Source organism: Equus asinus, chromosome 5, assembly GCF_041296235.1.
Source record: "Equus asinus isolate D_3611 breed Donkey chromosome 5, EquAss-T2T_v2, whole genome shotgun sequence".
NCBI lineage: Eukaryota > Metazoa > Chordata > Mammalia > Perissodactyla > Equidae > Equus > Equus asinus.
The window spans coordinates 3,887,845-3,913,244 of NC_091794.1; the positions used below are offsets into that span (position 1 = coordinate 3,887,845).

General features: G+C 39.5%; 1 protein-coding gene across 3 annotated transcripts in view; it reads right to left on the minus strand.

The window, feature by feature from the left end:
• Nucleotides 1–25,400, minus strand: part of DCBLD2 (discoidin, CUB and LCCL domain containing 2) — a 90,963-nt gene that overhangs the window by 45,558 nt on the left and 20,005 nt on the right. For all 3 annotated transcript variants that reach the window (XM_070508569.1, XM_014830434.3, XM_070508567.1), the window contains exon 3: nucleotides 5,303–5,440. In XM_070508569.1, coding sequence (XP_070364670.1) covers nucleotides 5,303–5,440 — 138 coding nt within the window. The remainder of the gene's footprint in view (nucleotides 1–5,302; nucleotides 5,441–25,400) is intronic.

Sequence of the window (25,400 nt, forward strand, 5' to 3'; positions counted from 1 at the left end):
TCTCTTTATAAATGCTCTTTCTCTGCAAAATTGGTAACACTTTATCCATCAGCACCTTCGTCCTACAAATTGACACCAAAACACAGACATTTTCCTGCATGTATACTGATCACACACACACACACACACACACACTATCCTTATTTCTGTATAAATAAAGACAAACCTAAAGATATGCATGTAAACTGAGACTTCATTAATAAAATCTTATTAAATATTAGTTTAAGAGTTTTAAAATGTTTGCCAGGTACAATAACAAAAATTAGGAACACAACAGAAAAACTAAAAATAGAAACCTAGCTAAGTGCAGCACTCAAAATGGAAATGATTCTATAAAATTACTGTATAGCTGGGGCCAGCCTGGTGGCATACGGGTTGGGTTCGTGAGTTTCGCTTTCACGGTCCAGGGTTCACGGGTTAAGATCCCAGGTGTAGAACTACACACTGCTCACCAAGCCATGCTGTGGCGGTGTCCCACATACAAAATAGAGGAAGATTAGTACAGATGTCAGCTCAGGGCCAATCTTCCTCACCAAAAAAACTTGCACAATTAAGGCAGGAAACAATCTAAGGAACTCATGCTCTATTTTCAAAACCAAAAACATCCCATGCAGGAAAAAGACAACCAGTTACAGAAATCTGGACTCTATTAGAGAGGAGTTCTCTATTCTGCCCTATGTTTCATTTACAAATTGATATAATCTGATGGAAGAGGGAAGAAATGGAAAACATTTGCAAAAATATATGATTAAAGGATGTAGCAATCAGAAAATTTTTATACTATTGGTGTTAATTCTAAAAATAACCTAACATAAAGCAACAATAACCCTGTGGAATGGGAATAGTTCCTAGGCCCGGCTGTTCACGAGTCTCAGGCAGTGTCGTCAGGTTCTACGAGTCAGCGGGCATCCAACGTGTGAGTGTCAATACATTCCAACTGGAAGGTATGTCAATATCCACTTTGTATCATTGTATTTCATGTGAAATATTAAACTATTTATTACTTTTTCGCACAAAAATTAAGGCAAACTTTAAACTGACCACTACAAAATTCTGGATTGGTAACATCTGAAGTGATGAGGTTTAACACTACTTTTTAAGCGATGATTTCACGTTCTACAAAAGGACTGTCAGGCCACCACTTTTCAGCTGCACACGTACACGCATGTACACACACAGAGAACACCCAGTTTATGGCACTTGACAAACACAGGCTGCCTTCAAGGGCTTGAAGCTTTCAACGCAGATGCAGATGTCTTCTGAGCTCATGGTTTTATAACTAAAATAACCTAAAAAATCATTGCCTGGAGCCATCTGAGAATTGCTGAGCTTTTCCTAGAAACTGATCTACTAATGTCGAGCAGATTCAAAATGAGGAATTTAGATCACCCACCCATAAAATTCATTTTGTTTTTCAAGTCCAGTGATAAATGCTGTTTTTACGTTTAGATTTTAGGATGAAAATGTCACTATCACTTATTATTACACTAGATTAAAAGATCTGAGTGGCCGAGTCTGGGCCTCTGAGTGGCTGGTTCCGCCTCTCTCAGAAGGACCAGGGATGGCCCAGCAGCTTCTCTCTGGAACTTCCGTACAGGGGTTGTAATATGACGTCCAGGATGTCTCCAGGTCCACACACATCTTCAGTCTTCATATGAAAATTTCAACTCCAGAAAGTCTAGTTGGGACCTGGGGGAATTATACCAACTCAGAGCAGAAACATCAGTCTTCTAATAATTACTGGAAGTGCTGATCAGTATTTACCTGCCTTTCCTTGCTATCCAAGGAAGAAATAGGAAAGATCCTTCCCCTGGTAGATACAGTCTTTCAAAAATGAGGTTTACAGGTAAAAATTAAGAGATCACTGGTAATGGAAAAGACTAGAAACACCTGCTCAAAGATCATTAAAAATAACAGAGAGGAGTAAAATCGTAAAAGTTATAAAAATCAGACCCAAGAGTGAAGAGCAGACCAGGGTCAGTGGCCCAGACACAGTCCAGGCTGCATTATGGCAGCTCAGAGCATCCTCCAGGAGGCTTCTCCGGGTCCGAGACTCACAACCTAAAGTCTGGCAGGTGGACCTCAATCTTGGAAATGTTTCCCTGTAGAAGGAATGTCGGATTCTAAAGTCTTCAAAAAGAATGAAATTAGAATCCGGCCTAATTCTAGAGACACATTTATAACAAGACTTTAATCCAACCATCTCTGATCCCGCCTTCTCTAACAGCCTCTTCGCTGGCCTCCCTACAACCACTCCTCCACCTCTGTGACCCCCGTCTTCACCGAGCAGGGAAAGCCGTAAAAACACACACACAAACCTGTCAGACCACTGCTCTGCTCCGCAGCGTCCACACACTCGGAGGGAAAGCTCCAACCCTCCACCTTCTCCAAGGCCCTGAGCGACGTGACCCGCCCTGCGCACGGCCCCACCCCACCGCCCTGCCTTTCTCTGCGGTTCCTCCAAGGCTCCTTCCCACCATACAGCCTTCTACCTGCTCCTCTCTTCCCTAGAATGTTCTTCTTCCTTGCCTGTCTGGAACCTCCCATTAATCCTTCGGTTCTCAGCTTAAAAATGACTTCTTGGGACTGGCCTGGTGGTACACTGGTCAAGTCCCCGCACCCCTCTGGTCTCCTACTGCCTGAACGTTTCCTTCATCATACGTACCACGGCTACAGTAAGGAACCATGCAGTCAATGCCTTTCTCCAACCCTGTACGTAAGCCCCATCCAGGCGTCCCTTGTCTGTCTTGTTCACTGCCTTGTGCCCCGTGCCAGGCATACTCCAGGAAACAAGGCAGCGAAGGGAATATAATTTTCCAATGGGCTCTCACAAAAAGTAAAGAAAATTAGTCTCTCTCTCACAATATCATGTCTCTATCAACAACACACACTATAACATCAACAGATCTTTGTGAGAGTTTGACAAATGAAGAAGCTGTTGAAACCAGAGTATCACAATCTTTTCATTCCCAAACACTCTGAACTCTCCCCTGAGTTGCTAAGGTGGGGACATGCAGTGATGTTCCCTGAAAATATTCAGGGAATTCAGTGTGACAGCTAAGTTGTCTGGACAACCAGCCTTCAAATGAATGGTCATCACAAGAAATAGTGTCGGAAAGGCCACCCAAGGAGAAGCAACAGGAAATTCAACCAGTTTCTCTTGAATTTAGCCAATTAACTTCAAATAAAACAAATGCTTGATGGATGGGACAAGGACATGCCAAAACACAAGTAAAATCTCAGGAGAGACTGTGAAATGAGGACTTCCCGAGATGATTACGACCTTGCAAAGTGTTACTGAAAAGAAGTTCTGATTATTTCAAAACCCTCTGGAAGGTAAGATTCATCTCAAATAGCGAGGCGGTCATCTGAAGGCTGGCAGAGACGCATTAAATCCACAACCTCCTGATTCTGGTGTCTGAGATCACTGTCAGCTCTGAAGAAACTTTAAGGCAGAACATTCAGATTTCTGCGGATCCAAGAGCCCCATAATTTAAACACTGAAAATAAGAACTGCTTTTTTTTTCCTTCAGATTGGCACCTGAGCTAACAATTGTTGCCAATCTTTTTTTTTTCCTCTTTCTCCCCAAAGCCCCCCAGTACATAGTTGTATATTTGTACTTGTGGGTCCTCTAGTTGTGGCATGTGGGACGCTGCCTCAGCATGGCTTAATGGGCGATGCCATGTCCACACCCAGGATCCGAACCGGCAAAACCCTGGGCTGCTGAAGTGGAGCACGTGAACTTAACCACTTGGCCATGGGGCCGGCCCCTGTTTCTTTTTTTTTAAAAAGAGGGGATATTTATTTTCCAGAGATCTTCAACTCGATAAATAACGAAGAGAGAAAGGGGAAAATATCAAAAAGCAAAACAAATAATTTAACCTGATATCGTAACCAAGAAATTTAAGGAGAATCAGAAGTAAATCAGTTGTCCATTTTCCATCCTCTCACCATCACCCAGGACGCCCAGGAAGCAGAGGGACAGGACGGAACCCGCCATGGCCTCCCTGTTGGCCACCTTGCACTTTTGGGGGTGGGGGTGGGGGAACCAGCAGCTGTTCTGTGCCTACTATGCCGCGTGCCCACAGACACTACCCGTGTGTCACTGGACTCAGTCCTCACGGCTAACACATTATGATGAAGTCCAGAGGTGACTCCCACGTGCAGAGGCAGGGCCACTGAGCGCTCCTTCTACGACACCACGCCGCCCTGGTTGTCCCGGTTCCGTCAGAAATAGTAACTGCTCTGGCGGCAGAACGTGTCCAGCTCTTTTCCTCTCATTATTCCATCGAAACGAGTTTTCTTTCTCTCTCTCTCTGAGGGATTTTATTAGCCAGCGAACACTTTGTTCCATAGCTTAGAAACTACAGGAAAGCAGACCTTTCTTCACACAGAACAGCTCTCCTCTGTCACCTTCTAAAGGCCACTCTCACCAAGACAGAGTTACCGCGAACGCCCCCCGGCGGCAGGAACAGCGCACGGCCCGCAGCCCCGCCCGGCGCCCAGCACCTCACCCGGGCAGCTTCTCAATTTTCTCATCTATGCAATATCAAGTAAGCTAATTTTTAACTTTAAATCGTCACCTTGATTAAATTATTGTTGAAGATCAAAATAATCGTCTGTTTTCTAATTAAACAATTGATTTGATTTATCCTTGTACCAGCAACACTTCCTAAATGTTCTTACACGGGAGCCCGCATGGCAGAGGGGACGAACGCATGCCACACAGCCAGCACTCGTGACATCTCACTCACGCCCTGCCTTTGATTTTAGAGATTCAAGTAACTTCTGCATTCGATTCCACTTAGAGTCTTGCTTTTAATTTTTCCGCTGTCAGATTCTGGATGTTAACAATCTAGAAAATATCTCGTGTCTTTTGTAGACAGCGCTCCCCAGGGTGGTCCTGGTGCTGGCAGAGTCTCCTTCCAGAAGGACGGTATTTTCAACACAGAAATGGCAAACTGTGGACAGCAAACTTTAAACTGACATGATACTTCTCAATAATTGGCAGAGTTTTAAAAGTTGTTATCATTTGTGTTCCAACCGTACGAAAGTAAAAAATCAGTATTTCCTCTACTAAGGAAAGGGAAGTATATGGACTTCACAGAAAGTTTAACATAGTTGTAACTTTTGGAATTCTGAAACTGATCTAATTTTATTTGTCAGATTTATGTATGTGTTACTAACTGTTCAGTCTTTCTACTCTATTCCAATCTCAGATAACAGGTACTCAAAGAAACATTTCATTTTTGTTTTTAGAAACTGCAAAATGGGGGAAGCCAAGTATAAAGTGAAACTTACCTTGTTTATCTATAACTGAGTATGAGGCCAAAAATCCTCGTCCAGAAACATGGATTCCGCTCATGAACAGCACTGTAATTTCATTGCTTTTTGATTCAATTGAATGGTTCATTTGCAACCCCAGACCACAGTATTTGCCTAGAAATGAAAGAAACACAGATGTTTAGTGTGACTTCAGGAAGTCAATAATATTTACAATGTAGATAACAGAACCAGAATAATACACCAATTTGGGTATATTCAACCAATATAAACTGATGACTAGGATGTTTAACAATTAAAAATCACATTACTCTGAAAAAAAAAAAAATGAATGCCAAGTAGTAACTGTTCAAATAATTCAAAATAAAAATCAGTACAGGCATCACTGACCTTATGACGATTCAGTCTCCTGTGAAAGTACATGTATACTCTTTAAAATGTAACGAGGAAGTTAAAAAAGTTAACCTAAAGCGTTTCACGCAGGCAGGTGGCTCACAATGAACTGTCAATCAGCAGCATTCTTGACATGCTGCCCACAGGGCGCCCCCAGATTCCTGGGCTCAAGGCAGCCCTCAAAGCTTTTCAGACCTTCTCAGTGCTTCTTCCAAGGATTGCTGGATTTCTGGTCAATCTTTCTGGGTCGTCGTGTCCAGCCTACAGCTTTACTAGGATCTGACAACTCCCACCCCCATGTCTACCCACAGCCTCTTCCTTAACTTCAGGAGATGCATCCAACTGCCCACCCAGCTGCATCCTTCACTGTCTAACAGATGTGTGAAAAACAACAGATCCTCAGGATGGATCTAAGCTTAATAAGGTAAAAGGGAAGATGAAAGAAGAATTAGGGCAAGATATCTACCAATAATTAATAAAAATGGGTTTTCTTATGAGCTTGGTAACTTGTCTAACAACTTCTAAATAAGGAGTTCCAAGAATGTTTTAAGCTGCGGCAACATCACTTGAGTAAGAACACCATTTCCAAGGACTATACATGATCTTGTGAGTAGAAAATCCCAAGGAATCAACAAAAATCCCCACTGGAACTGGTATGGGAGCTTAGTGAGGTCACAGGATTAACAGACAAAAATCAATTGTACTTCCACATACTAGTGACAGACAATCCGAAATGAAATTTTTAAAACTTCACTTATAATATATGTAAGTTTTTATAAATGAAATGCTTTTTATAATAGCATCAAAAAGATTAAAATATTTAGGGATAAATTTTAAAAAAGAAATTCGAAATAAATACACTAAAAAATGCAAAACTGCTGAGAAAAATTAAAGAACTAAATAAAGCAGGAGACATACCAACTTCAAGGACTGGAAGACTCAGTCGTGCTAAGATGTCAATGCTCTCCAAATTGATCTGTTGATTCAATGCAATCCCTATCAAAATCTAGGGGTTTTGTTCATTTTTTTTTTAGAAATTAACAAGTTCAGCCTAAAATGTATATGGAAATGCAAAGGATGCAAAATAGTTAAAACAATTTTTGTAAGGACAGTTGAAAGATTTATACTTCCTGATTTAAAACCTAGTATAAAACTACAGTAATCAACACAGTGTGATACCACTGTAAGGACAAATCTCTCAACAAAGAAGAATACGATTCCAGAAATAAATCCACAGACATGGTCAATTTCCAAACAAATGTACTAATCCAGTTGGATATCAATATGCAAAAACAAAATGAACTTAGAACTTTACTTCACAACATATACAAAAATTACATCAAAATGGATGACAGATCTAAAAGTGAGAGTTAGATTTATAAAACTCTTATAAGGGAACATAGGAGAAATCTTTGTGACTTTGGGTTAGGCAAAGATTTCCTAGATTCGACACCAAAAGTACAATCCAGTAAAGAAAAAATATGGATAATTTGGATTCCATCAAAATTAAAAATAGTTGGTCCTCAAAAAACGCCATTAAGAAGATGAAAAGACAAACCACAGATTGGGAGAAAATATGTGCAAAACATTAATCTGATAAAGAACTCATATCTGAAATAGGTAAAGAACCCTTGCAACTCAATCCAATTTTTTTAAATGGGCAAAAAGACCTAAATAGACACTTTAACGAAGACATACAAATGGGAAATAAGCACATGAAAAGATGCTCAACAGCATTAGCCCTTAGGGAAATGAATATCTACAATGAGACACCACTATATACCCACTAGAATGGCTATAATCAAATAATCAAGACTGACAATACCAAGTATTGGTGAGGATGTGGAGAAACTGGAACCTTCACACGGATGGCAGAACTGTAAAATGGCACAGCCATTTCAGACAAACAATTTGGCAGTTTCTTAAAATGTTAAACATAAACATATACATATCATACAACCCAGTAATTCCACTTCTGGCTATCTATCCAAGTTATCCATCCAAGAGGAAAGAAACCGTCCACAAAAGGACTACGCAAATGGTCATAACAGCATTTCTCATAGATGCCCCAAACAAAAAAATCTAATTGTCCATCTGCTAGTTAATGGATAAACAAAATGTGGTACATATGCATACAAAGAATACTAATCACCAATAAACAGGAACAAGCGACTGATACACGCAACAACATGGATGGACCCCAAAAACATTATGCTAAATAGAAGATGCCATTTATGGTATTTCCAGAAAAGGCAAAAAATAGAGATAGAGAGCAGATCGGTGGCTGCCTGGGACTAGGGATGAAGTGGGAATTGACTCCAAAGGGGCACAAGGGAGCTTTCTGGTGTGACAGAAATTTCTAAACCTGGATTTTAGCGATGCTTGCACAGCTAAATAAATTTACTAAAACTCATCACACTATACATTTAAAATAGGTGAATTTTATGGTATGTAAATTATACATATCTATAAATATACATACATACATATCTATAAAGCTCTTAAAATACAAACATTGAAACAATTTTTATTGTGAGAAATCACCAGGTGTGTTTTACGCAAAGAAAAAACAGGTCCCAGAATCAGATGCAGCAGAGACCTTCAGAGATCTGCTCCAAGCCCCTCTGTGACAGCTGAACAAACTGAAAATCAAACCGACAGTGGATCGACAGTACAAGAGAGGAGAAATGAGTCCAGAACCCACGTCCTGGTCTTCCCCACGCCGTTTCCTCTAGACGCCACTCACCGGAAGTGGAGCTGAGTCCGCCCTGGGGCTGCCGAGAGAAGCCTTTAACAAGAGCACGACCTTCTCCCCTTGCTGGGGTCTAGGGTGGCGCCTGGACCACGGCAGGGTCTGCAGCGGTCTCCCTCCGAGACACAGCAACAGTGCCCTTTGCTCTCCCCTTGTCACCCTGTCGACGGTCCCGTTCCCTAACTAAATCAGTAAATGTTCCAGCTTGTCTTTCGGTATAAACCACCTGAACCCCTCATAATGCTACTTTTTAACTGAACTGTTACTTAAATCTACGCCACCTTCATTTCGGGATAACTATTTGCAGAGACGGAGCCTGAGTCAACCTTTCCAAGAGATTATGCACAAGCAGAACTGTGACACTCAGCCACAATTTTTTAAATGAGTTATTCTCTACAACTGTTTTTCACCCCTGCCGATAAAAAAGTACTATATTTATTTTAAATAAATTTTATATTTTATGTAAATATATCTCAAACCAGGCAATTCTTTGCTTTTTTTCCAGAAAGGGAGAATTTAACCCTAAAGCCACACTGATAGTTGCCACTTAAAACAAAAAAACCTCAAATTCTGAAATGTCTAACACTGTCTATAAGCTTTTATACACAGAGCTTTTCTTTCAAGATATTATCCTCCAAAACATTATAATTTCTCAATTATTAAAAAAATTCATCTTATGCATGTGATAATTCTGTAAAAAAAATTTAGAATGAGCAGAGAAACTAGTTTCCTCTATCTGAGATTAATTTCAGGCCTACAATCAATGGAATAACACATTAGAGATAAAAATATTTTACTCTATATATCACTGTGTTTTAGATAATTTTTTTCTCAACTTGGAAAGGTAAACTCAGTTCAATTTCTCTGCTTTGCAATCAGACTGGCCTGACATAAACCGACAAAGAAAAGCCCCTTAAGTAAATTTTCTCCCCTTGCACAGAAGACACGCTGTTCCGTCCTGCTGAGAAGCGCAAGCATAACCTTGTCACGACCGGTTTAAAAGCAGCTGTCCGTCTCTCTGGTCATCGCACAGAAGTTTCAGGAAAAGCTTGCAAACAAAGAAACAGCAACCAAAAACTTAATCCAAAATACCAAGGAAGGTAATACATTTACAGTGAAATTTTTAAAAGCTCAATTTGAAAGCAAACAACATTCAGTCTATAACTTCTCCATTCACTCAGGATTTAATAAATAAAAACCAAACATGGAGTTATGCGCACACACACTTGTCTTAGGTGCACATGTCTTGCCATCCTTTCTTTCTTTAAAAATACCTACTGTACAAAAAAGCTTTCTATTTTTAAATATGGAATGCAATGTAAATATATCTATCAATATTTTTAGCATTCAAGCAAAATAACACACAAAGAACTTTACAACAGTTATTATCTGAATATACAAGAAAAGATGATTAAACCTTCAGACTTGTTTTTAATACTAAATAACTCAGAAATAGTTTGATAAATAGGACAAATATTAAATATTGCATTATTTTTGAATACTAAATATTCAAAAATGACCTAATGTTAAGAACAGAGTAATATATATTTATTGTTATCCTAAATATTATCTCAAATATTAAAAATATCAGAAACTGTATAATTTGTGAGCAAAACCAAATGTGTGCAGTGCCCACTCCATTCATTCAAATAGGAATAGGCCAAGGCAAGAAATTGATATAACAGATATAGATAAATTATAATATAGATATATAATACTATGATAATATAGACATGTAAAATATTATACATTATACACATAATAGGTACATTTAATAGATGACTGGAATCCTGCCTGAGCCGGTTCATGCCTGTCAAGGTGAACCACCGTTCCCCGGGGCTCATCGCCATGGGCTGTTCTTTCCCATTCAAGTATCCACGTATGTGTCATTTTATTACACAGCTGATTAAGGTGCTTAGTATAAACTCTGACTTTGCAGACACCTTTAGGTGCAATGAATAAGATCACAGTTAAAGAATATCTACCACGCCATACGAAGGTGTCTTCACTTTGTAAAAACTGTATCATGTATACTAATGCTAGGGAATTCCAAATTATTAGACTTAAAAGTAAAAGTGCTCTAAGAAAATACAGAAATAATTGACAAAGATATATTCTTGAAGTGAAATAATGTTTAGAAAAACGTTTTGAACCCTTTTACTATGGACAGAATCATGAAGTCTGCCATCAGCACTGCAGCTTCAGCTGTTGCTTTCTTTGGGGTTATCTTGTCCTCTGAAATGTGGATAAATCCAATCTGTGGTAGAAACAAAACAGCTTTTTTCCAACCACACTTGTTCTGTGAAACTCAAAAGGCAGTGCTAAAGAATGGATAATCTCAATTAAGAAAAAAGGAGAGACCCAGCCCTGGTGGCCTAGCGGTTACAGTTCAGCCTTCTCTCCGCTTCGTCAGCCCAGGCTCGTTTCCCGGCCGAGGACCCACACCACCCACCTGTCAGTAGCCATGCTGTGGTGGCGGCTCACGTAGAAGAACTAGAAGGACTTCCAACTAGGATACACAACCATTCACTGTGGGGTTTGGGAGAGGAAAAAAAGGGAGGAAGACTGGCAACAGATGTTAGCTCAGAGCAAATCCTCCCTCGCAAAAAGAAAAAGAAAAAAGGTGAAAAAAAGACAAATACAATAGCTGACTTGTAGGCGCTTAAGTGAGTTCAGTGCACACCAGATAAACGCCTGCCTGCCCTCTTATTCCAGCCAAGAGGGCTGACCATCTCCTCGCCTGGCTCGCCTCTGATCAGATTTTTATCTTCTGTTCAACTAAGGTAAGCACGTGGCAAAATACTTGGGGAAAGGAAGTATAAAAATCATCCCTAATCTGGGCAATATACTAGTTAATTCTTTCATTTCATTTCCCTGGTCTGGCCACTGAAAGGTGCTCCCAAATCAACATAAAGCATTTAACCAACAATCAGAGGGTCTGCGGAAAGCTCTCAAACACAACCAGAGTCTCCAGGAGGTGCTCATGGATAAAGAGAAGAAATTTCAAAAAATGGTATGTGAACACATATAGAAAGTTACAAACATAAAAGTTAATCAAGTTTCTTAATCACCATAAAACCCAGGAGACACTGGTTTATAGTCTAAAAGAATCCATACTCCAGACAAATAGTCTACAAAATTATTAGCCTTTAGAAAACTGGAAAAAGAAAAGCAAATAAAATCCAAAGTAAGGAGAAAAAAAAGAAGTAAGAATTAGAGCAAAAATCAATTAAATTGAAAACAGGAAATCAATAGAGAAAATAAAAATAAATGAAAATAAAAGCTTGCACTTTGAAAAGAAAATCAATAAGCCTCTAGCCAGGCTAACTAAGAAAAAGAGAGGACACAAATCCCAATTATCAGAAATGAAAGTAGGGACATCATTACAGATCCCGTGGACATTAAAAGGACAATCAACTCTAAGTCCACAACTCTAAGTTCTAACAACTTAACAACTTAACAACTCTAAGTCCACAAATATGAATACCTTAGGTGAAATGTATGGTTCCTTGAAAGACACAATTTGTCAAAACTCAAACATGAAGAAATAAGACAATCTGAATAGGCCTATATCTATCTAAGAAATTGAATCAATAATTAATAATCTTTCAAAAGAGAAAGCACCAGCACAGATGCATTCACTGGTGAATTCTAACATTTAAAGAAGAAATTACATCAATTTTCTACAATCTCTTTCAGAGGATAGAAGCAGAGGGAATATTTCCTAACTCATTCTATGAGGCCAGCATGACCCTAAAACCAAAACCAAGGACATTACAAGAAAAGAAAACCACAGACCAATATTTCTCATGAAAATAGATGCAAAAATCCTTAACAAAATACCAGCAAATTGAATCCAACAATGCATAAAATCAATCAACACCACAATCAAGTGTGATTTATCCCAGGTATGCAAGGTTGGTTGAGCATTTGAAAATCAATTAATGTAATCCATCATATTAACAGGCTAAAAAAGAAAAGTCATATGACTAAACCAATAGATGCAGAAAAAGTGTTTGACAAAATCCAACACCCACTCATGATAAAAACTCTTAGTAAACTAGGAATAGAGGGGAACTTCCTCAACTTGATAAAGAATATTACAAAAAACCTGCAGCTAACATCATACTTAATACGGAGAAATTCAAAGCTTTCCTAATAAGATTAGGAACAAGGCAAGATGCCTTCTGTCACCACTCCTTTTTCACATCATATTGAAAATGCTAACACAGTAAGACAAGAAAAGGAAAAAAAATAGTGTACAGACTGGGGACGAAGAAATAAAACTGGCTTTGTTCACAGATGATATGATCTATGTAGAAAACCCAAAAGAACAGACAAAAACACTCCTCTAACAAATAACTGATTATGACAAGGCTGCAGAACACAAGGGTAATGCACAAAAGTCAATTGCTTTCCTTTATATCAACAATGAATAAGCGGAATTTTAAATTAAAAATACAATAATAGCATTTATATTAGCATCCCCCAAAATGAAATACTTAGGCATAAATCTAACAAAATATGTACAAGAACTACATGAGAAAAATCATAAAACTTTGAAGAATGAAATCAAAGAATAACTAAATAAACAGAGAGATGTTCCATGTTCATGGATAGGAAGACTAAATATTGTCAAAATGTCAGTTATTCCCAACTTAATTTATGGATTCAATGCAATCCAAATCAAAGTCCCAGCAAGTTATTTTGTATATATTGATTAGTTGATCCTAAAGTTTATACGGAGAGATAAAAGACCTAGAATAGCCCACACAATATTTAAGAAGAACAAAGATGGAGGACTGAAACTACCCATCTTCAAGACTTACTATAAAGTTACAGTAATCAAGACAGTGTGGTGTTGGCAAAAGAGGAGACAAATAGGTCAATGGAAGAGAATAGAGAGCCCAGAAACAGATCCACATAAATACAGTCAACTGATCTTTGACAAAGGAGCAAAGGCAACACAATGAAGCAAAGACAGTCTTTTCAACAGATGGTGCTGGAACAACTGGACACTCACATGCAAAAACACACATGTGACACAGACCTTATACCCCTCACAAAAATGAACTCAAAATGGATCATAAACCTAAATATAAAAAGCACAACTATAAAACTCCTAGAAAATAACACAGGAGAAAATCTGGATATCCTTGGGTACGATTATGACTTTTTAGATACAACACCAAAGGCAGGATCCATGAAGGAAATAATTGATAAGCTGGGCTTCACTAAAACTAAAAACTTCTGCTCTGCAAAAGATAATGTCAGGAGAATGAGAAGACAAGCCGAAGACTGAGAGAAAATATTTGGAATAGACACATCTGATAAAAGACCCATCTGATCAAGGATTCATGCAAAATATAAAAAGAATGCTTAACACTCAACAAGAAGAAAACTACCTGATTTTAAAATGGGCCAAAGACCTTAACAGACACTTCACCAAAGAAGATATACAGATGGCAAGTAAACATATGAAAAGATGCTCTACATCATATGTCATCAGGGAAATGCACATTAAAATGACGACACATCGCTACATACCTAATGAATGACCAAAATCCAGAACACTGACACCAAATACTGGTGACAATGTACAGCAACAGGAACTCTCATTCATTGCTGATGGGAAAGCAAAATGGTACAGCCACTTTGGAAGAGAGTTTGGGAATTTCTTCCAAAACTAAACAGGCTTACCATAAAATCCAGCAATCGCACTCTTGTGTATTTACCCAGTGAAAGTGAAAACTTATGTCCACACAAAAACTTACACATGGATGTTTATAGCAGCTTTATTTATAATGGCCAAAATGTGGAAGCAACCAAGATGTCCTTTAGTAGGTGAATGGCTAAACTGTGGTACATCCAGACAGTGGAATATTATTCACTACTAAAAAGAAATGAGCTATTAAGCCATCGAAAGATGTGAAAAAACTTTAAATGCATATTGCTAATTGAAAGAAGGCAATCCAAAAAAGTTTGGTATTTTTTTATTTCAATTATATGACATTCTGGAAAAGCAAAATTATGGAGACAGTATGACAAACTATGGAGACAGTAAAAAGATGAGTGGCTGCCAGGGGTTAAGGGGAGAGGAATGAACAGGTAGAGCACAGAGGAGTTTCAGGGCAGGGAAAATACTCTGTATGATACCACAGTGATAGATACATGTCCTTACACATTTGTTCAAATCTATAGAATGTGCAACACCAAAAAAAAAAAGAAACATAATCATTAGTCATCAAGGAAACGCAAATCAACACCACAATGAGATACCACTTCACGCTCACTAGGATGGCTAGAATCAAAAAGACAGATGATAACAAGCGTTGGCAAGGATGTGGAAAAATTGGAACCCTCACACACTTCTGGTGGGATTGTAAAATGGTGCAGCTGCTTTCAAGAAAAGTCTGGAACTTTAAAAGTTTAAACACAGAGTTACCATATAATCCAGGAATTCTACTTCTAGGCATCTACTCAAGAGAAATGCAAACATACGTCCACCCGAAACCTTGCACATGATACTCAGGGCACTATTCATAATAGCTAAAAGGTACAAACCACCTAGCCCGCATCTTGGGGTTCTCAGGTTAAACTGGCATGCAGAAGTGGTGATAAATCCGAAAGAAAGAAAAATGGGAGCTTTCGGAAACAGAGTGATCTGTGAGAATTGAGATGACCTGTCCAGAGTCTGCTAAACAGAAGAAATGTCTCTTGCCTTTTGGGAGAAGGTGAGGCTGTAACTCTCAATGGGAAGAGATGCAAGATGTAAGTGGGTCATCTACGTGGAGGCTGTGATGTTGGAGGGGGTCTGCATGCAGGGTGTCAACACCAAGGTAAACCTAGATAGCAGTAGAGTGGAGGAAGCCTCAGAGGAGAAAGTGGCTACGGATTCCACGAAAGCTCCAAAGGAAAAGGAGTAAGGGGACCAGGAAAATGTGGTGGCAGGCTGGAACGAATAAGCTCCTCGTAATACAGCCATGTGCTGCATAAAGACATTTCGGTCAATGACAGACCGCATATACGACGGTGGTCCCGTAAGACTAGTCCCACAGAGCCAAGGCGTGCAGTGGGCTAGACCATCCAGGTTTGTGTAAGTACGTGGCAGGACGTTCGCATCAGAGTGATGAAATGGCCTAACGATGCATTTCACAGAACGTATCCCCGTTGTTAAAGGATGCATAATTGTAATTCTATCCAAGTGGATGAGCTATAATTATTTAACTATTGCCTTTAGTAGTGAATAATTCAGGTTTCCAATTTTTCCATATTTTAGATAATGGCAATAGATTTGTTCATACATACAGCTTTTTTTCCCCCATATTTAAAATAATTATTGAGGCCAGGTTTTTTGACATGAAATTTCAGTCATGTTGCTTTCTGAAATAGTTATACTAATTTACACTACTACCATCAATATAGGGTGAGTATTTATTTCGAGGAAGCCTTATTACCGTTTTTTTCCTGTTAATAGGGTGGGAATGCAAACTGGTGCAGCCACTATGGAAAACAGTATGGAGATTTCTCAAAAAGTTAAAAATAGAAATACCTTATGACCCAGCCATCCCACTACTGGGTATCTATCCTAAGAACTTGAAATCAGCAATTCCAAAAGTCCCATGCACCCCTATGTTCATTGCAGCATTATTTACAAAAGCCAAGATGTGGAACCAACCTAAGTGCCCAGCAACTGACGAGTGGATAAAGAAGATATTGTATATATATACAATGGAATACTACTCAGCCATAAAAAAGGACAAAATCATCCCATTCACAACAACATGGATGGACCTTGAGGGTATTATGTTGACTGAAATAAGCCAGACAGAGAAAGACAAACTCTGTATGACTCCACTTATAGGTGGAAGTTAACATATAGACAAAGAGAACTGATCAGTGGTTGCCAGGGGAAAGGGGGGTAGGGGGAGGGCACTAGGGGTGAAGTGGTGTACCTACAACATGCCTAATAATGATGTACAACTGTAATTTCACAAGGATGTTAACTTTCATAACCTTAATTTAAAAAAATAAATGAACTTTACAAAAATTTTGAAGAATACAAAGAGAAAACAATAACAAATGATACTCATTCTAATATAATGCTACCTACTACACTGAGGTAACCACTACTAGTTAATAGTGTTGTTAACGCTTTGGCGGGTACCTCTCTACACCTTGGCTCTTTCCATCTGTTAAAGGAAAACAGTAACAGCATTTACGTCAGAGGGTTACAGTCATCATTAAATGAACATAAATGTGTACATATGACATGTGTGTGCACAGACAGATGCACAAGCACAGTACTGTACTTTCGTCTCTTTATTCACCCATTCATGCGCTCTTTCTGACTTTAACATAAACTATTACGAAACTGCTTTTCAGATAGGCTGCATCAATTCATTCTCCCCCCAGCAGTATTAGAGATAAAAGAAACTGGTAATTTATTTTCTTGATTAACCAGTAAACCTTAACTTTTCCAATGTGTGTTCACTTTTTGAATTTCCTAGTGTATGATCTTTTTATGCTTCTAGAGCATTTTCTTACCAGGAACCCTGCCTTTAAAAATTTTTAAACTATTTACATACTACATATATGGCAAGAGGGAGATTTCCTGGGTGGGCCTGACCTAATCATGCAGGTCCCTTAAAAACAGGTGTTCTCTTCAGTTACTTGCAGAACTGGAAATTAGAGAGACACATGCCGCCTGGCCTAGAAGAGCACAAACGCCTAGACAGTGAACTGTCACTCGGGCGGCCTCTGGGAACTGAAAGCAGTCCCCGGCCAACAGGTAGCAGGAAAATGAGGACCCCAGTTTCACAACTGCAAGGAAGCGCGTTCTGCAACAGCCAGTGAGCTCAGAAGAGCACACTAGGCCCAGACGACAAGTGCACCCCCAGCTGCATCCTGATCCCAGCCAGGTGAGCATCCAGTCACACCACGCCGGCTTCTGATTTACAGAACCTGAGGTCACAAACTGTGTTATTTTAGGCAGCTAAGTCTGTGGTAGAGTTATGAAACAATAGAAAACTAATACAACCAGGTGTGTGCTTCGGTGTGTGGTAAGAATGCCCTGCTTTTCGAGGGTCACACCTGAGAAGCACACACACAACTGGAGTCCAGGGCCCAGGGCCTGAAGCAGCAGACAGACACGTTTTGCTTGGCCTCTTGGCCTGTGTACTTTGGGGCCACGCATGCTCTCAAAAATGTCTGAACGCACAGGTGAAGCCTCTAACGTTTAGAAGACGCCATTACGGCACCCCGAAAATGTTTAGAGAAGATGCTACCATTAAACGTCCATCAGTGCCGTTTTCTTTAAAAAGTCGGCCTTCAAGGGTCACTGCCTCGTGCTTGCTGGGCCTGGGCGGCTGGTGCTGGAAAAAGCAGCCCCTGACTTAGAGGGAGTTCCTGTGCTCCTTCGGAATGACTGGGCCGCCTCCCCATGATTTCTCTCATGCTGGGGGTAAAATTCAATTGTTTTGGCTGGTTAGTTCTTCCTGCTTCAACAAAGACTCATCTCAGAGGATAATGATAGGAGGGTCCACGTCTAATTTCTTTTTAAACAATTAGACTACTGGGTATATATTTAAAAGGACATGTAATAAATATTTACTATGCTTAAAAAGGAATTTAGCAATATCAGTAAGAACGGACTTGCTTTTCCTTCTAAAAGATAGTAGTGACTACTTTAAAAGTAGAAGGTTTTTCTACAACATCATAAAGTCATTGTGCATTTTGACTTCAGGGAAGGTGGCCACTTCAGTGTTATTTCTTCATGAACAGATGACAGATCTGGTCTTCACACACTTTAAAATGAATCAGGTCCCCATGGGAAAATGCACCCTGACACTTCTACTCCTCCTCCACATCATACACAAAAATCAACTCTGGAGGATAACGTGTGTAGCAGGGAACACAATAAAGCTTTTAGAGGAAAACCTTGAGAACGTCTTCATGACCTACGAGTGGGCAAAGATTTTAAAAGAGAACACAAAAAAGTGCTAACTACGAAAGAAAAAAATTAACAAATGTGAACAATGTTAAAATTAATAATGTCTGATTATCAAAAGATACTAGTAAGGGGTAAAAAGGAAGACCATAGAGAGGGAGAATACATTTGTAATACACAAATCTAAAGAGAACCCATAACCGGAACATATAAAGACCTCCCACAGATAAGAAAATGATCACCCAACAGAAAAAAAAATGCATAACAAATTTCAATAGACTCTTCACAAAAGAAGATATTCAAATGGCTAATAAACACGTGAAAAGAGCACAATTTCATCAGCCACCAGAGAAACACAAAGCAGAGCTACGATGTGACGTCAGCACACACAGCAGCATGGCTGGAGGGGAAAGAGCAGGAGGACAGCAACAGGAACCCACACACTGCTGGTGGGTACACACCGGCACAACCAGGGGCGTCTGGCCATATCTACTCCAGAGGAACACGCGCACGCCCGGTGACCGAGCAGCTCCTCTTCTAGATGGAGAAACGTGCACTTACGTTCACCAAAAGTCAGGTCAGAGAACGCGCACAGCAAACAATTACTGATAGCCAAAAACTGGGGAAATGGTGCATATACCTTACCTTACTTCATTTCCTGTTAGAAATTTAGACTGCTTCTGATTTGTCTATATAGTGAACAATGCTGCAATAAAAACTTTCCTAACACAACTTCTTCTATCTTTGGAAGTGTTTCCAAAGAAGCGACCGGTAATATAGACGTCCAGACTGCTACCCGAGTGAGCTACACCAACTAATACATCCTCAGTATAAAAAAAAGTCCCCTAGGGCTGGCCGTGGGGCCGAGTGGTTAAGTTCGCGCGCTCTGCTTCAGCGGCCCAGGGTTTTGCCAGTTTGGACCCTGGCCGCAGACAGGGCACTGCTCATCAGGTCATGCTGAGGAGGCATCCCACATGCCACAACTAGAAGGACCTACAACTAAAAGACACAACTATGTACTGGGGGGCTTTAGGGAGAAAAAGGAAAAACGAAATCTTTCAAAAAAGAAAAGTACACATTTCACCACACCCACACCAACATAATATTATTATATTTTTTACTAAAAGTCAGGGAGGGAACATACTTAGTTTAAAAATGTGCATTTCTTTGACTATAAGCATAGCTGCTTGCTCCAATGTCCTCTTTCAGAATGGCAGCTTGGACAAAAGAGCACCTGAGTTTTGATCATCATCCATTATGGTGACCCAAGGGTCTGGACAGAAAGTTTTCCAGCACTCACATGGACCATGATATCCTTGAAGTAACAGCAGTCCCCCACTGATTTTTCCTGAGCAGGCTTTCCTTCTCTCTTGTGACACTTCTACTTTAATTGAGGGCTTTAAGGATTATCTTATAGAAAACCAACAAACTTCTGGATAGAAGAGAGCTTCATACCCTGCTTCTATTTCTTAATAAAAACTCTTGCAAAGGCAGTGACCCAAGGCGCTGGCTCTTCCAGAGTTGACGGCTTCTTTCAGGACAGCTGGCAGAGTTCCTCACACCAAGTGTACTCACGTAAAAAGCAATGAGTCAGAACAGATTCAGCAAAACCAGACGTGTTGCCAGGCACCACAGGTGAAACATACAGAGCATTCCAAGAAATTTCGTTCAAAGCTTTTCTGGAAAAATAAACTTTTCACCACTTAAGAGATATCAAAGGCTTCTTAACATTTCCTATATGGGCTCACAGGCAGGAATTTTTGGATGGGGTCAGCATCACAGAGTGGATTAAGTTTTATCCAGTTGAATGCCAATGAGAAACGCAACAGTTGTCAGTTTCCCACTGACCTGCCTCAAAACATTAGAGGAAACATTTTGAAGTGGTGACATCATTTATATACACAAAGCTTCAGTACTTCTCTGTTCTAGGCCACAAACCAGCTTGACCACTGCAGGCACAAAGGTTCACTGAGGTCTTTTGAATGGTTTATGGCTTCTGGACTTGGCAATGCAACAGACAGCCTCATAGGATGCCTCTGCATTAGGGACAAATCCAGGTAAGTTCCCATCAAACGTTCTCTTGAAAAACATCCAGAGTAATCAATGTATTGTTGTGACAAACAGATATGAGATGCCTTTAGCCTTCCTGCCTTCATGTTCTCATAGGCCAGGACTTTCTCTCAAGTGAAACTCAGGGGCTCTCACATCTGTCACACAAAATTCCCAGGAGCATCAAGATGCGACATCTTTCCTCTAACTCCTGCCGGTGGAAAACCACTCTAAATGTAAAACGCTACAAAAATATGATCGTTGTAATACCCCTTACTTCTTTCAATAAAACAATACTTAACACTTTAATTTGACATAAAATAATTATTTTTCACAAAGACAACTTTAAAAGAAAGAAAAATCATTTTGTTTTCACTAGGGTCACAGATCACTAACACATATGAATAGACGTCATAGGATCTAAGAATAACTTAAGTGGTAAAAGTTAACGAAAGGCCCACTGTGGGAGACAAGGATGACCATGATATCCCACACACAGCCAGAAAATACTGAGAAAAAGAAAAAACGCACTGTTGATGAAAGCACTGACTTCAGGCAAGGAAGTTAGTACAGAAATCCTGAGGATCCTGCAAGAGAGAAAAAAAAACCAACACAAGGATACAGAACCCCTCCCCCACTACAATCTCTTCTCCAAAAGAAGGAGAAAAACTTACTACACTGACAGAAGGCCACCACGAACCTGTCATGAACCACGAGCTTGTAAACCACGGCAAACCAGCCGCCCTGTCCAAATATCAGCTCACAGTCTTTATATACTTGAAAAAATACAGCATAAAAAGAAAACAAAAAAATGACAGTCCCAGCAATTCAGTTTATGGAAATTCCCTCCCCACAAAAACAAGGGTAAAGCAGAAGAAAACTGGAACACAACACTCAAAACTTAATTGAATGTCCTCAAACTAGCAATTGGGGATATGATAAAACAACCTGAAACAGAAACTTAAAAACTAAGAACAGAAACAGACACAAAACGGAAAGACATAAGAGTTGGTTGATCTCAGAAAAGAAATACAAAAAATGATAAAACGATGAGAAATAAAGACTGTATTAAAAGGTGCACAAGAAACAGATTCAAATGAAAACATGACAATGCATGTTGAAGAAAAGAAAAAGACAAAATGAAAAGGCAATTTAAAAAGGAAAAGGATCAGTGAGAATGTGGCTGAAATGAACATGGTTGAAATGGAAAGACGACCCAGTTTTCCTATAATTAAGATGTCTATAAAAGATACACAAGACAATGGAACAGAAATAATATTAAAACTATAATTCAAGAAAACTTTCCAGAAATAAAAGAAGATCTGAAACTATATACTGAAAGAGCTCACGGGACACCAGGGAACACTAACCCACGACAATCACCTTCAACAGGTGTCCTTATAAAATTGTTAGACTCTGAAGGTAAAGAAAGAACCCTCCCAACCTCTACACAAAGATCAAATACCTTGTAAGGGCAAGAGAATTCAACTGGTATCAGACGTCTCAAAAAATAATCTAAAAAGGCAATAATGGAAGAGTATTTTTTGAAAAACTTAACATGAATCAAGGACTTATGTATAATCAAGCTGTCTCTCAAGTCTCAAGGTAATAAAAAATTAAAAAATAAGAAGTTTTAAGAGAAAGTAGTATGTTCCAAGTAAGAGAACAGGACCAACTCTCAGAAAAAGAACTAAACAAAACAGAGATAAACAATCTACGTGATCAAGAGTACAAACTAATGGTCATAGGATGCTCACTGATCTGGGGAGAAGAATGGATGAACACAGTGAGAACGTCAACAAAGAATCAGAAAACATAAAAAAGAACCAATCAGAGCTAAAGAATACAATAATGGAAATGAAAAATTCACTCTGAACCAACAGGAGAGTACATGACACAGAAGAAAAGATCAGCAATCTGGATGAAAGAGTAGAAGAAATCACCCAAGCTAAACAGAAAAAAGAATTAAAAAGAATGAGGACAGTTTAAGGCACCCCTGGGACAGTATCAAGCGTACTAAGATCCATATTATAGGTGTCCCAGAAGAAGAAGAGAGACAAAGGGGCTGAGAACTTATTTGAAGAAATGATAGCCAAAAACTTTTCTAACCCAGGAAAGGAAAGGGGCATTCAGGCACAGGAAGCACAGAGAGCACCAAACAAGATGAACTCAAAGAGGCCCACAGCAAGATACATTGTAACGAAAACGTCAAGAATTAAAAACACAGAGAGAATCCTAAAAGTCACAAGAGAAAAGCAACAAGTTATGTAGAAGAGAAACCCTATTAGGCTATCAGCTGACTTCTCCGCAGAAACCTTACAGGCTAGAAGGGAGTGGCACAATATATTCAATGTGCTGAACAGAAAAATCCTACAACCAACAATACCGTATCTGGCAAAGTGATCATTCAGAATGGAAGGAGAGATGAAGAGCCTCCCAGACAAGCAAAAACTGCAGGAGTTCATAACCACCAAACTGGCCTTACAAGAAAGGTTAAAGGAACTTCTTTAAGTGGAAAGAAAAGGCCACAAACAGAAATAAGAAAATTATCAAAGAAGAAATACCACTGGTAAAGGCAAAACTACAGTACAAGCAGTGGATCAAGCACTCACAAAGCTAGGACGAAGGCCAAAAGACAACCCTCTATATCTCAGACGAGAGGCCAAGGGACACACGAAATTAAAGGAGGTAAAATGTGACATCAAAACATAAAACACTGGTGGGGCAGTAAAAGTGTAGGGCTTTTAGTATGAGGTAGAATTTAAGAGACCATCAACTTACTATAGATTCCTATTTACACAGATTATTATGTATGAAACTCATGATAATCACAAACCCGAAATCTAGAATAAATACACAAAAATAAAGAAAGGAACCCAAACATAACACTAAAGTCATCAAATCACAAGAGAAGAGAGCAAGAGAAGAAGAAAGAAGTAGAGAACTAAAACATCAACTAGAAACAAAGTAACAAAATGGCAGTAAGTACATATATATCAATAATTACTTTAAATATAAACAGACTAAATGCTCCAGTTAAAAGACACAGGGTGGCTGAATGGATAAAAAAAAAAAACAAGACCCATATACATACTGCTTACAAGAGAGACACTTCAGACCTAAAGACAGTCACAAACTGAAAGTGAAGGGATGGAAAAAGATATTCCATGCAAATAGCAATGAAAAGAAGGCGGGGGTAGCAATACTTATATCAGACAAAATAGACTTTAAAACAAAAACCGTAACAAAAGATAAAGACAGGCACTACATAATGATAAAGGGAACAATCCAACATGAGGATGTAACACTCGTAAACAGCTATGTGCCCAACATAGGAGCACCTAAATACATAAAGCAACGTTAACAGACATAAGAGGAGAAATTGACAGCATCACAATAACAGAAGAGACTTTAGGGCCCCACTTAATCAATGGATGGATCATCCAGACAGAAGATCAATAAGGAAACACTGGCCTTAAAGGACCCTTTAGACCAGATGGACTTAGATACATACAGAACATTCCATCTAAAAACTGTGGAATGTACATTCTTTTTGAATGCACATGGAACATTCTCCAGGGTGGATCACATATTAGGCCACAAAACAAGTCTCAATAAGTTTAAGAAGCTTGAAATAATATGAAGCACCTTTTCTGACCACAACAACACGAAACTAGAAATCAACTACAAGAAGAAAACTGGAAAAGTCACAAATACGTGGAGATTAAACAAAATGCTACTTAACAATCATTTTCCATTAAAAAGAATGAGGGTTCCTTGACGAAACGGCTGATTTCAGGGCTGGGGCAGAGCAAGTACAAGATAAATCTAGAATATCCTGTGCCAGACCATTAGGAAGTACTCACAGAACGATGAGGGCATCACAAAAGGACGCAGGAGCTGGCCTGAGGGTTCACACTGGCCATCTGGGACAATATGAGCATCAAAATAAATAATGATAGTAAAGGACCATAAACCCTGGACTAACACAAGAATCCATGAGTCCATGCTGATATAAACAAACAAATAAATGGGAGTGAAGGAAAAGCTTACTTTTTCAGTAGGAAAAAACCTAATAAACATAGAAGGAGGGATGAAATTAGAAAACCAGCACTTGACAATTATCATAACAACAACTGACTCGCACAAGAATCATTAATGGATGCCCAAACTAGCGGGTGCGAGTTCACTGAGTGAGTGCCCCCACAAGAGGGGTACTGCTGACGAAGGGAAGCACAGCTACACTGTAGGAATCCGGGAGACATCAGCTGAGCCAGGAGACCCAGGCGGACAGCGCCGCAATGGGACAAACGGACAGGGTGAGCTCCAGACACCACGCACTGAGAACATCCCTCTGGCATTCCTGCCAGAAGTCCGTACCCGGAATGTAGTTGTGAGGAGACATAAGTCAATCAAATTAAGGAAGATGCTACAAGATGACTGGCCCATTTAGGCCTTCAGGAAGGTCAGCATCATGAAACACGAGGAGAGACCGAGGAGCCGTCCTCGCCTTTAAGGTCCTAGGAACGCAGACTAAGATGCGACAACTGACCGCAACACACGATCTGAGAAGGTCTTTCCTATGAGCCACACTGTCTGGATGTCTGGAGCCACATGAATAAGGTCGGTACCTAGTGCTACAAGAACATGACTTTCCTTTACTCTGATAACTGTCCTGAGGTCATGTAAAGAGAATGTCCTAATTTTTAGGAAATAAACAGTTCAGTATACAAGGGTAAAGGGACATCATGCCTGAAACTTACTCTCAAACAGTTTAGGAAAAAAAACTGTGTGTCCGCGTGGGAGGATAATGCAAATGCAGTGGATGCCAACATGGAAAATCTGGGTGAGAGGGATATGGGAATTCTTTATCCCGTTCTTGCAACTTTTCCCTTAAGTTGAAAATTATGTCAAAATAAACAGCTAAATGAAAGAAACGTTCACTAAAAAGCTGCTGGTTTCAACAGTTTTGG